We start from the raw sequence: 14109 nt of genomic DNA, 5'->3' as shown, positions 1-14109 counted from the left end.
TCCTTAAGTGCCTAGGGCGTTCGAATCTATAAAAAATTTCCAAGGTTAACGAATCTTCAATAAAGGTCCTTTTTGTGTAGTCCTTGGCTACGTGGTCATTCTTACTCAAATCTCCGGCAGGCCATCATTCAAATACACAAGTAGTGCTTACTAGAATTTTCTTTTATTCACTTTCTATTTTTCATGAGATAATATTGAAACTTTTATATGATTTACTGTAATATAATCTCATTGTCCAGGCATCATTATATTACACTAATTCATACTTCCATTTTAATATCACCCCATAAGGTCAGGATACTTGATCAACTTCGGTTTTCTACACAATTTTCTCTAAATCGATATCTTAAACAGTGTGCTAAGGATAGCACGAAAGGATAAAAATATCAAGAGTAATGAACATGAATATTGATGGCATAAAATGTCTTTGAAATATCGAGAATCTTTAAAAGTCAAGAACGACGTTACCGGTTCGTAAACCAAAGCATAAAGGCACAAAGGCACGTAATAGAACAAGAATGTAATATACATAAATATAATAGCTGACATTGGAAATGCAGAGTATTCTAGAAGTCATGAATGATATCCCTCGGTTTCACTAACCAAGGTGGTTTTATATAAAAAAATATTCACGCATGAGTCGGAGAATACGTTTAATCGAAATGGGAGTTCCTCCCGGAGTCAGAACATAAGAGAGATGTATGTATATAGGAAATTGGTCTATGAAATAAATAAATCATCCACGATCATATCATATCATATCTTCTTGGAGCAGGTATGTGATCATATACATGGCATTGTATATGTGTGTTTTATTGGCTAAAGGCCTAAAGTAGAATTACGCGAATTATAATGCAAAGATATGAAGTATTCGCTGAAAATAAGTATAACAGCTATATTTTCGCACAAATAAAGGACTGCAGTTTAATCCGCTAAGTTTCCGCGGATAGTTAAGTAATTCGCAGACCGCGGATATCTTGAATACTATAAATAGGGAGCTTGGCCTCTCATTTAGGGGTTGTTGATTCTCTGCCATTTTGCCTAAGCCTTTGTGATTTCCACTTGTGACCTTGCCCAAGGGATTTTTACATCGTTTAAAGGTTAATTATGCTAATTAACAATCAAGACCGGGTCAAGGTGGTTGATCACTTGATAGTTAAAGTGAAAGACGATCATCGGGGCCCAAAATAATCATCAAACATTCCATCCTCCATCGTAATCTTATTGCACTCAATTCGTAATTAAGTAAAATCATTAATTAAGGATTGATCAATTGGCGCCATCCGCGGGACGCGTTTTACGAATTAAACTGAAAATTATTTGTTTTGTGCTGTCAAACGATTAATTCTTTAGTTTAATTTCAATCGTGTTTTTGTTGTGATGATTTGCAGGTGAATGCATTTAAAATCAGCGGTAGGTTGCTCGATTGCTTATAATAATGAGTAATATCGGAAATAATGGCGATGTCGTAGTTGCTGAGCGAGCAAATGCTCAAAAAAGAGGAAAAAAGCGAAAGTCAGATAAAATGTATCATAATTGGAAATTTGCGCCAATTAGTTTCCCGAAAATGCAGAGTGATGATTTTTCGGAAATGTCGATAGTAGTATCATGAAAAATCGCAGAAGTTGAAATTACAGTCATGAAAGTTCATGTTGATAATGGCAGCAGTGTAGATATTATTTACGAACAATGCTTTGTTCAGCTGCCAGAGGGTATTAAAGCAAACCTACAACCAACTGCGGTTTCGCTAACTAGTTTTGCAGGAGAGTCTTCATTGCCCATGGGCATTTTGCCATTAGAAATCGAGCTCGCCGATGAAAATGACAACGCTTTGGCGCGATAGGCGCGGCTAGATTTTTATGTTATGCGAGCCTCATCTCGCTATAACTTGCTGATGGGAAGAACTGCTATAAGTAAATTTGGAATTATCCCGTCCACAATTCATGGCATGATCAAATTTCTAACATATAAGGGGGTTGCCACAATATGTTCAATGAGCATTATGCCTATTTGTGCGGCTGTTAATGTAAAAGCTGTAGGGCAGGAAACTGCTGATGATGCTGATAATATGGAAATTATTAATCCCGCATATCCTGAGCAGAAAATTAAAGTGGGACGCAATATTAGCGCGGATACTAGGAAGCAAATAATCCAATTACTTGTCCAGTGCATGGATGTTTTTGCTTGGAGCGAAAATGATATGACTGGTGTTCCACGTCATATTGTGGAATACGGGCTTAATGTAAATCCAGCCCTAAAACCTATAGTGCAAAAGCGAAGGGGTATGGCCCTGGACCGCATGAAATGGTTGTGCGAAGAAGTAGCAAAATTGGTGAGAGCTGGAATTTTGCGTGAAGTTCAAAACCAATCGTGGATCGCGAATCCAGTGTTGGTGAAAAAACCTGATGGTTCTTGGAGAATGTGTATTGATTACAAAGATTTAAATAAAGCGTGCCCTAAAGATAACTATCCGCTTCCAGAAATTGATTTAAAAGTGGAATCTTTGCATGCTTTCTCGTATAAATGTTTTCTGGACGCGGCAAGAGGTTATCACAAGATTCCAATGGCTCAAGAAGACGCAGATAAACCCGCATTTCATACGGGCAAAGGCATATATTGTTATATAATGATGCCTTTTGGTTTACTTAACGAGGGAGCGACATATCAGCGTTTGATTGATACCGCGTTTGACAAACAAATAGGGCGTAATCTTGAGGCTTATGTAGTTGATTTAGTGATCAAAAGCACAACGCAAGAACTAATTATTGAAGATATGCGCAAAACATTTGATACACTGCGAAAAATAAACATGAAACTCAATCCACTAAAATGCAGTTTCGGTGAAACTGAAGGAAAGTTTTTGGGATATCTTGTTACAGAACAAGGTATTCAAGCTAATCCAAAAAAGATCGCATCTATAGAAAATATGATCGCGCCAAAAACGATTAAAGAAGTGCAAAATTTGACGGGAAAACTGGCCGCGTTAACGCGCTTTTTGTCTAAAGCTGCTGAAAGGCAGTTTCTGTTTTTCAAAACTTTAAAAGGATGTTTGAAACAAAAAAGTTTTGTTTGGTCCAGTGAAGCAGAAACCGCGTTCCAAGATATGAAAAAGTTGTTGAAAACTTTGCCTACACTAACAGTGCCAATTAATGGCGAAATTCTTTACCTTTATATATCAGTGGCAAACGAAGCTTTCGGTTCAGTTTTGATCGTGGAAAGGAACAAAATACAAAAGCCGGTGTATTTTGTTAGTAAAGCCCTTACAGGAAGTGAAGTAAACTATACGCCGATCGAAAAGTTTGTGTATGCGCTTATTTTAACATCGCGAAGGTTAAGAAGATATTTTCAAGGGCATCCAGTGCATGTATTAACTAATATGCCAATCAAGCATGTTTTAACAAAACCAGAGATATCTGGTAAACTTGCATTGTGGGCAGTCGAATTAGGAGCTTATCAAATATCTTAAATTCCGCATAGTGCTGTAAATGGACAGGTTATGGCGGATTACCTCGCTGAAATGTCCGGAGAATTGGAGGTGATTAATGAGCGAACCACGTTGAAACCGGTACTTGATGAAACTTGGGATTTGTTTACTGATGGTGCTTCGTGCGCAGAAGGTGCAGATGCGGGTTTAGTTTTGGCAAACCCAAGTGGTGAGGAGCGTACGTACCCACTGCGTTTTAATTTTGATGTGTCAAATAATGAAGCGGAGTATGAAGCATTACTTGCTGGTCTAAATATTGCGCGAAAAATGAATATTGCTAAGTTGCAAGCATTTACAGATTCGCAGTTAGTAGCGAATCAGTTTAATGGCTCTTTCGAAGCACATGATCCTTCTATGCAGAAATACTTGCAGCTATTAAAGGAACTAGCAGCGCGGTTTGAGCATTTTGAACTTGCACAAGTGCCAAGAAGTCAAAACAAGAAGGCGGATGCTTTGAGCAAATTAGCCGCTTTAACGTTTTCACATTTTCAAAAACAAGTATGGGTTGAGGAATTACCAAGTAAATCAATAGATAGTGATTTAATGGTCGCATCCGTTGAAGAAAAACAGCCAAATTGGATGGAGCCAATTATACAATATATTCGCAATGATGCTTTGCCAAGCGACAGCCACGAAGCTCGTTTAGTAAGAGAGCGGGCACCAATGTATATCATCCAAAATGATATCCTATATCGTAAATCGTACTGCGGACCAATGATGCGATGTGTTGGTCCAATTGAGGCAGAAATGATTGTAGAAGAAGTGCATAATGGTACTTGTGCACTGCATTCAGGCTACAAAACAATTGCAGCGAAAATTATGCGGATGGGTTACTTTTGACCATCCCTATACCGCGATGTGGCAAAAATTGTTAAAAGATGCAGAAGTTGCCAAGGCATGATATGATTCTTGTCAATTCGCCATGACCATTTCACAAATGGGCTATTGATATTGTAGGTCCAATTCCTACAGGGCCTGACAATGTTAAATTCCTGATTGTGGCAATCGATTATTTTACTAAATGGGTTGAAGCTAAGGCGGTCCGCACTATCACTGGTGTACAAGTGCGAAATTTTGTATGGGAATACATTGTTTGTAGATTTGGCATTCCGCGAGAACTGGTTAGCGATAATGGTGCACAAATAGCGAAAGATCCTTTCAAAACATGGTGCACCGATTTAAATATCATACAAAAGTTTACGTCAGTTGCACACCCACAAGATAACGGCTTATGCGAAGTAACCAATCGTGATATAGTAAGCGGTATTAAAAAGAGGTTATGCGAAAAGCAAACTGGTTGGGTAGATGAATTACCCAATGTGTTGTGGGCACATCGCACAACTTTTAAAAAGAGCACAGGGGAAACACCTTTTAGTTTGGTATATGGTTCTGAGGCAGTAATTCCCACAGAAATTTTGGTACCAACGCACAGAATAGTTAATTTTGAGGAAGAAGCGAATGATGCTGCGTTGAGCGAAAATCTGAATTTCATTGAAGAGCGGAGGTTAATGGCTGCTATCAGAGAAGCGAATAATAAGCAACAAATTGCTAAGTATTATAACAAAAGAGTGCATGCTTTGTCTTTCGCTATAGGCGAATGGGTGCTACGGAATAATGAAGCAAGCAGAGCAGAAAAGCTTGGCAAATTGGGTCCTAATTGGGAAGGACCTTATAAAATTATGGCAATTAATGCGGCATGATCATATAAGCTCGCGGATATGGAAGGGCGAACTTTACCTAATGCGTGGCATGCTGTTTTATTAAAGCGATATTACGCATAGCTTAGCAAAAACTATAGAGGATATATTTTCAAAGTGTGAAATTGGATTCAAGGCGTATGGCTAATGATATACTTATTAGGTGTTTCTGTTTTTAATTTTTTTGCAAGTCTTGATCACGCTTGTAGAAATTTTAAAAATAAACACTTGCAAAAGTATGCGGAACGATTATCTGTGAAATGCGAATGATTATGAAATGGTTTATAGTTTGTTTCATAAAGTTGTAGTATTTCACAAGTGTTTTGATAGCAAAGTGATGAAATTGCCCACTTTTGCATATAAATTATTGCGAAAGGAATTTTATATCCTAAGTATTTGATTTTGCCAATACTTAGATGCTTCGCAATGCTAATTAATTGCCTAAGGATCGTTTCAGCGGACTTGGAAGATTCATAACGTATAAATATATACACATACAGATTGTTTCGCAAAAGTACGCATTTGTTATGTGCACAATGATAGAAGTTGGAAATTGCAAAGGACAAGTTTGTGTTATGAATACTGTTTACGAAAAAGTGCTATATAAATAAAGAATACTCGCGAATAAATATGAAAAAGTGAAGTTTCATTGATAACGGCACAGAGATAGCTGCGCGCTAATTTCTACAATATCCTATTCTAGCTTAGATAAGTCAAGTTCAAAGATGTCTTTTAAAGTAGCATCATCTTGTTGACTTATTGCAGTAACTTTATCGATTGGAATATCCACTAAGCTTGCTTGTGCAGTAGCAGCTGCTTCACGTGCTTCTATAAGTGAACAAATGCGATCTCCAATGGCGGGAGGTAGTGGATCTGGTATGGTGCAATGTGGAGCAATTTCATCCAGAAACTCTACTCTCTCGCGCAGTCATAAAGCAGCTGCGTAAGTAGAAAACAGAACATTCACGGGTCGCGAATTGAGAACCTTTTTAGCGAACTCCGGTAAGTGTTTGCGGAGTTGGGAGAACTCAAATTTCGCAGAGGCTGCGGAGGCCAAAGCATTGTCTCGCTCTGCAGTAAGCTTTGAAACCTCCTCCTGTAGCGAGGAGATTGTTGTCTGTAGGTTATTTTGTTTGTCAGCTGCAGTAGACACATGTAGCTTCATAGGAGAGATCAACACAGCGTTTCTCGCTGTTTTCAGCCTTGATCCTCTCAGCATTGTACTTCTGCTGTTCAGCTTCAAGCACATTGAAAAATTGTTCTTGTCGGCATATCACATCGTATACTGAGTTGAAACACATATAAAAGTTTTGAACAAAATTGTTGTGTGCATCAAGCGAAGAGAGCTTGAAAAATTCACGACGAAGCTCGCCTGGAATGGCCAACTTCATCTGTTGATGCTGGTCAAGTGCAGCAGCAGCAGAGGCATAAGTATACCCTGATAAGCCATCAATCTGCACCCATACAAGTCTGGAGGAGTGCGGAATAGCTCTGTAATCTGCTCCATGGAATGCGGGCTCGGGCAACGTAGATTGAATGGTGAGCCTCCTATAAACCAAAAACAAGTATTATAGCAGTAGAATGTGCGGTAAACAAGGTAATACATATGAGTCAAAGTACGCAATATACCAGTTTGTTGCTCCCCTTCATAATCCGATGAAATTGGATTATCGACCAGGGGAGTGCTTTGCTTGAGCTTCTTGCTCTGAGATGATGGTGGAGTTTGAAGCAGCCATTTTCCAGAACTTGGCTGTGATGATGGCGACTTTGATGTCAAATCAACGACAGGAATCGCCTGTTTTTCCTGCTTGATTTGGCTGCCGGAGGAACCTGTTGATTTCGATTCCGGACTGGTTAGTAGTTTCGTAATAAGAGCCTTGGGATCTACCTTTCTATCAACTTCGTCAATCTTCATTTTTTAATTACGAAGGAGAAGTGGTGGTTAAGAATTCGTAAAAGTTAATTGCGAATTTTTGTAATTGCGAAGAATGTTAGATAAAGCGAGTGAGACCTTGGTGGGTATGAATCATGATATATATAGGGGAAATAAGGGTGGCAATAGAATGTGTTAATTATCCATTATGATAACTCAAACGGTAATATTTGAGGTAACGGGTGAAAACGGTAACTAACCTATAGCAAAAGCAAAATTAGTCAAATGCGAATAGAGGTTATGTTAAATGCAGAATTTAAGAGTTTATCATGATACATCTGCTTCACAAAATGAATCATAATAAACTGGGGGGACTTGATCATATACATGGCATTGTATATGTGTGTTTTATTGGCTAAAGGCCTAAAGTAGAATTACGCGAATTATAATGCAAAGATATGAAGTATTCACTGAAAATAAGTATAACAGCTATATTTCCGCACAAATAAAGGACTGCGGTTTAATCCGCTAAGTTTTCGCGGATAGTTAAGTAATTCGCAGACCGCGGATATCTTGAATACTATAAATAGGGAGCTTGGCCTCTCATTTAGGGGTTGTTGATTCTCTGCCATTTTGCCTAAGCCTTTGTGATTTCCACTTGTGACCTTGCCCAAGGGATTTTTACATCACGTAAAGGTGAATTATGCTAATTAACAATCAAGACCGGGCCAGTGTGGTTGATCACTTGATAGTTAAAGTGAAAGACGATCATCGGGGCCCAAAATAATCATCAAACATTCCATCCTCCATCGTAATCTTATTGCACTCAATCTGTAATTAAGTAACATCATTAATTAAGGATTGATCAGTATGATAAGCTGGTCTAGCATGAGGCTCCTCGGGTGTCTACCTTTTCAACTTATCCTTCACCACCTCCAACTCCACTTTGATGCCACACATCTCATTCTCCAATGCTTTAAACTTCGCGTCCACCTCGCGGTCACGCTTATGGATCTCGAACTCAACACCATTCTTGAAGCTATTAAACCTAGCCGTGTCACCCTTAACTTCATCAATCACATCCACGTGTGGTAGAACACGCATGCAGTCACTCAACGCATCAATACGGGTCTTCGGCGTGTAAGACCAGGTCATGTGGGTAAAAGTAGACATATAGTAGTTGATCAGATAATCAATATGAGATTGATGAGCACGACGTCGAGCGGTAGAAGGAGAAACAGGAGCAAGAACAGAGGTGTGACTCAAAGACGACATCTGTAAAAAGGAAATGCATACGAACATACAGTGGAGAAGTGCAGATAAGTAACCAACTCATAAATATTCCTCATAAGAACAGAAGTGCATAATAATGCTATAACAGGAAGGGTCGGGTTGTAGACTAGACTCTAATGCACCCTAAAGACCAAGGGTTGACCACATTATGATCGCCTAGTTCCTTACAATTAGAGCTCTGTTACCAAGTGTGATGGCCCGTTAAGTACCCTTAACGGCTCCGTCACTTGGTCCCACAGCTTGATCATAACTCTAAATTAACTTAATAAATAACATTGCATCCTTTATTTAAAAATGATTTCCTATAAAGGAAACCCATCATAAATGTAAGTTTAGAAAAACCAACATAAGTAATTAACCAAACGTTGACCAAAACCAAGTCAACAAACACCCACAATTTAATGTATCAAAATAGAATGCAAGTTTGAATGTTTAACAAAAGCTGCCATCATAAATAGGCAGACTCTCTAAGTACAACAGAAGCCAAATAATCAAGTACCTGAGAAAAACATGCGAGTAAACTGTCAACAAAAATGTTGAGTGAATTATAGTTTCAAATAACGTATAAGCTTTAGACCACAAGATTTCAAATGTTAGAAAACATAAAAATATTATTCCATTAATCCGTGAGCCACTTGGTAACCACTTAACCATTTCCTTACCCTTACCAGACAATAATATACACTAAAAAGGTGTATCTTCAAAAATAATGAAGTACTAATACATTCCGATTATAAATTGCTAGCGCGACTAGCTCAAAATGGGGCTGTCATGTAGTGACGCGAACTTTTCCATGATTATATTAAATGAAAACTATATTTTCATGATTAAATGTTTCCAACATGTTAAGCAATCAAACTTATTAAGACTTGATTAATGGAAACGGATTTTGTGTTAACATTTGACCACCCAGTTTGTCCGATGATTCACGAACGTTATAACTTGTATATGACATGATATTATATATATGAACATTTTAACATGATGAAATGATAAGTAAGTATCTTATTATGTATATTAACAATGAAATAAAACAAGACTACTAACCTAAGAAATTCAAAACGATATCTATACGTAACGATTATCGTTGTAATAACGTCTTAATATTTATATATCATATTAAGATATATTAGTACATCATGTTATCATAATAATGTAATAATTTAACATCTCATTAGATATAATAACAATGGGATTAATTACATTTAACGAAATCGTTAACTTATAGGTTCCGAAACAACATGTACATGTAACGACTAACGATGACTTAACGACTCAGTTAAAATGTATATACATGTAATGTATTAAGATGTATTGTTACACTTTTGAAAGACTTCATGACACATATCTCTTACAAAAATGACTTGTAACTTGTATTTTCGACTATAAACTTATACTTTTTCTGTTTAGTTTCATAAATTTCAGTTCATTATGAAACCATAGCAACTTGATTCACTCAAAACGGATTTAAAACGAAGAAGTTATGGGTAAAACAAATTTGGATAATTTTGCTTGTTGTAGCTACGTGAAATTTGTAACAAATCTATACCAACCATAACTTAACTAACATATATTGTATTACACATGTACTCTAACATATATTATGTAATCTTGATAGACCATAGACACGTATACAATGTTTTGACATATCATATCGACGTCATCTATATATATATTTTCAACAACCATAGACACTCTATATGCAGTAATGCTCGAGTTAGCTATACAGGGTTGAGGTTGATTCTAAAATGATATATATACTTTAAGTTGTGATCGAGTTTGAGACTTGTATACACTGGGTCGTGGATTGATTCGAGATAATATATATTAATTTATTTCTGTACTACTAACTGTGGACAATTATTTGTGGACTACAAACGTTGGACTGTTAACTTAAGAAACTTAAATCGTTAAAATGTAATAAAATATGGTATAATTATATTTTGATCATACTTTGATATATATATATATATATATATATATATATATATATATATATATATATATATATATATATATATATATATTTGTTACAGGTTCGTGAATCAACCCGTGGCCAAGACTTATTTCCGACGAAGTAAAAAATCTGTGAAAGTGAGTTATAGTCCCACTTTTAAAATCTAATATTTTTGGGATGCGAATACATGCTGTTTTATAAATGTTTTACAAAATAGACACAAGTACGTGAAACTACATTATATGGTTGAATGGATCGAAACCGAATATGCCCCTTTTAGCCTGGTAATCTAAGAATTAGGGAACTGGCCCCTAATTGACGCGAAACCTAAAGATAGATCTATCGGGCCCAACAAGCCCCATCCATGGTTGCGGATGCTTTAGTACTTCGAAATTTATATCATGTCCGAATGATGTCCCGGAATGATGGGGATATTCTATATGCATCTTGTTAATGTCGGTTACCAGGTGTTCACCATATGAATGATTTTTATGAAGATTGCATGTTATTGAAAGATGAAATCTTGTGGTCTATTATTACAATTTGATAAATATATAGCTTAAACCTATAACTCACAAACATTTTTGTTGACGTTTAAAGCATGTTTATTCTTAGGTGATTATTAAGAGCTTTCGCTATTGCATGCTAAATAAAGACAGGATTGGAGTCTGCATGCTTGTATAATATTGTTTAAAAATTACATTTGAAGACTTAAGTTGTTGTGTAATATTATTGTAAACCTTTATGTAATGGTCGTGTGAAAACGCTATATTTTAGATTATCATTATTTGATAATCTTTGGAATATTTTTTAAACCTTTATCGATAAAAATAAAGGTTATGGTTTGTTTTAAAATCGAATGCGGTCTTTGAAAAACGTCTCATATAGAGGTCAAAACCTCGCAACGAAATCAATTAATATGAAACATTTATAATCGATATGAACGGGACATTTCATGTCAAGCCCGATAGATCTATCCATAGGATCCGCGTTCACCAGTATAAATCGGTGATTACAGTTACCAGATTAGAGAATATTGAAAGGACCCGTTCATACCGATTATAAACGATTCACAATAGTTGATTTCATTGCGAGGTATTTGACCTCTATATGATACATTTTACAAACATTGCATTCGTTTTTAAAAGACAAACTTTCATTACATTGAAAGTTGACGGCATGCATACCACTTCATAATTCATCCAACTCTAATTGGCTTAATAATAATCTTGATAACTCAACGAATCGAATGCAACGTCTTTTGAAATATGTCATGAATGACTCCAAGTAATATCTCTAAAATGAGCAAATGCACAGCGGAAGATTTCTTTCGTACCTGAGAATAAACATGCTTTCAAGTGTCAACCAAAAGGTTGTTGAGTTCATTAGTTTATCAGAAACAATCATTTCCAATAATATAATAGACCACAAGATACTCATATTTCGAAAACAATCTGTGCAGGTCTGCTCACTGCTGGAAAATCATTCATACGATATATAAACACCTGGTAATCGACCTTAACAAGATGCATATAGAATATCCCCCGCATACCGACATTCCACACGGTCATACAAAAGCATACTAACAGGCCACTCTTTTAAATATGATGGTTGTGTACACCTCACAAACAGATCATATCTTTTAAAGCTGGCGGTTGTATACCTATTTCGAAGTACTAAAGTAGTTCAAATTCTCTGACTGGGGCTTGTGAGTGCTCATAGATCTATCTTTAGAATTCACGTCAATTAGGGTGTCTGTTCCCTAATTCTTAGATTACCAGACTAAAAAGGGGTGATATCCGGTGTACTCGTAACTCAATCGTAGAATGTTTTTAAGTACATGTGTCTATTTCGTGAAATATTTATAAAAGCAGCGCATGTATTCTTAGTCCCAAAAATATATATTGCAAAATCATTTAAAAAGGGAGTAATGAAACTCACTATACGATATTTTGTAGTAAAAATATGCATACGACGGAACTGAACAATGCAATGTTGGCCTCGGATTCACGAACCTATATCAAGTATATATATTAACACAAAATAGTAAGCCAACAAGTTTATATATATTATTATTAATAATATACTTGTTATATTATATGTTATATAGATAAATTTATATTTAATCAATATATTTTATATAACTAATACTTATCATATTAAATTTTAATATAGAAATTACTCATTAAAATATTATTTAATATAATATTTAATATTGATATTAACGTAGTTATGTTTTATGTTATAAATATATTTTTATATAGAAAATCTTTATTTGATATATTAATGATACTAATTTTCAATGTTAAATGTTAATTCTAATACTAATAATAATAATACTTAATAATATTAATAATAATAATGATAATACTAATAATAATAATAATAATAATAATTATAATTATAATTATAATAAAGAGATTATTAATAATAATAATAATACTTATAAAGTTAGTATTAATAATAATACTTATAGTATAATACTAGTAATAATAAAAATGATAATATTAATAATAGTACTTATCTTAATAATAATATGATAAAATTAATAATACTTATGTTAATAAAAATGATGATAATACAAACTATATTAATGATAGTAATAATAATAATTAACTTAACACTAAAAACAATAATTAATAATAATAATAATAAAAATACAAATAATAAAATTACAAATAAAAATTATGATAATAGAAATACTACCTTCAATTAAATGCTTTTAAAAAAAAACGCCATTGTCCGGGCTCGAAGCCGAGACCTCTCGGTTAAACACAAACCCCTTAAACCATTCCTCCATCTCATTCTTTCTGAATAAACTCACAGTTTATGTTTATTTAACCTTATTTCTCTGTCTGTTCTACTTCTTTCTCTTCACCTAAGTCTTAACATCATCATCATACTAAACTAATATCATCATCATCATCACTTTCATGTATCATTAACATCTTAATATACCATCAACCATCTCGTACAAGAAACAGAACTATGCCAAGTTTTATTGCCCAATAAAGTCTACTAACTAACTTAATCGTGTAGCCCATGTAGCTAGTCCACTAATTCGTTTTTAATTTAGATAACTTGTTTTATTTTATCTTCTTCTGTCGATGGGAAAAAGCAATGAAACAAGAAGCTGTCATCTTCTTTACAGCTCATCATCATAACTTTATTATCTAATCCTCACCAACACCAAAATATCCAATCCTTCTTTTGTTTACCTTCATTATAATTATTATTATCGCGTCAACTTCATCATTATTTTCTTTCATAAATTACGCGTTTTAATCAAAGCCTTACAGCAGCAGCATAAAACAGTAACTACAGTAGTTCCGGTGGACTGTGATGGTGGTTTCGATGTAGAACAACAGCCTGGTTATGGTGGTTAGTGGTGAAGATGCAGATGCAAATAGCAATCTGTTTTGTTGAGTAAGAACATAAGCCGCAGCAAAAATACACAATCATTACTATTAAATCTTCTTCTTATTTGTTATATTTATTCACTGTTCATCATCGTGGGTTAGTGGTGGTGATAGTTGGGTTTCGATAGATATAAATGGGTTTCGTCAAATACAAGTGGGTTTCGATAAACACAAGTGGGTTTCGATGGTTAGCAACTAACCGAAGTGGTAGCGCTTTAAGGGTTATGGTGTTTCTTTGATAGTTAAGTGTGGCGATGGTGAAGGTTTCATGGTGGTGGCGGATAGTGGTGATTAATGGTGGTTTATGGTTTTGATCAACCGAAACAAAGAAGAAGAAGAGTGCTTGTGTATGTGGGGTGTGTGTTTGTTCTCGGACAAGAACAAGA

General features: G+C 35.2%; 1 protein-coding gene across 1 annotated transcript; it reads left to right on the top strand.

Annotated features, from left to right (window-relative positions):
- Positions 1-2002: 2002 nt before the first annotated feature.
- Positions 2003-6128, top strand: LOC139864002 (uncharacterized). The gene is made up of 6 exons (XM_071852595.1): positions 2003-2408; positions 2922-3274; positions 3494-3982; positions 4055-4313; positions 4442-4540; positions 5947-6128. The coding sequence occupies exons 1-6, from the start codon at positions 2003-2005 to the stop codon at positions 6126-6128; spliced, it is 1788 nt and encodes a 595-aa protein (XP_071708696.1).
- Positions 6129-14109: the final 7981 nt, after the last annotated feature.

This window comes from Rutidosis leptorrhynchoides, chromosome 8, assembly GCF_046630445.1.
Source record: "Rutidosis leptorrhynchoides isolate AG116_Rl617_1_P2 chromosome 8, CSIRO_AGI_Rlap_v1, whole genome shotgun sequence".
NCBI lineage: Eukaryota > Viridiplantae > Streptophyta > Magnoliopsida > Asterales > Asteraceae > Rutidosis > Rutidosis leptorrhynchoides.
Note: the sequence above shows the minus strand (reverse complement) of the source record. Positions and strands in the feature narration are given on the sequence as shown.

Coding starts and splice junctions, on each gene's coding strand:
- LOC139864002 (XM_071852595.1), top strand. CDS start 2,003: ATGCCTATTTGTGCGGCTGTTAATGTAAAAGCTGTAGGGCAGGAAACT. Junction 3,983..4,054: donor TTTCACATTTTCAAAAACAA/GTATGGGTTGAG, acceptor GAAGAAAAACAG/CCAAATTGGATGGAGCCAAT. Junction 4,541..5,946: donor GGCGGTCCGCACTATCACTG/GTGTACAAGTGC, acceptor GACTTATTGCAG/TAACTTTATCGATTGGAATA.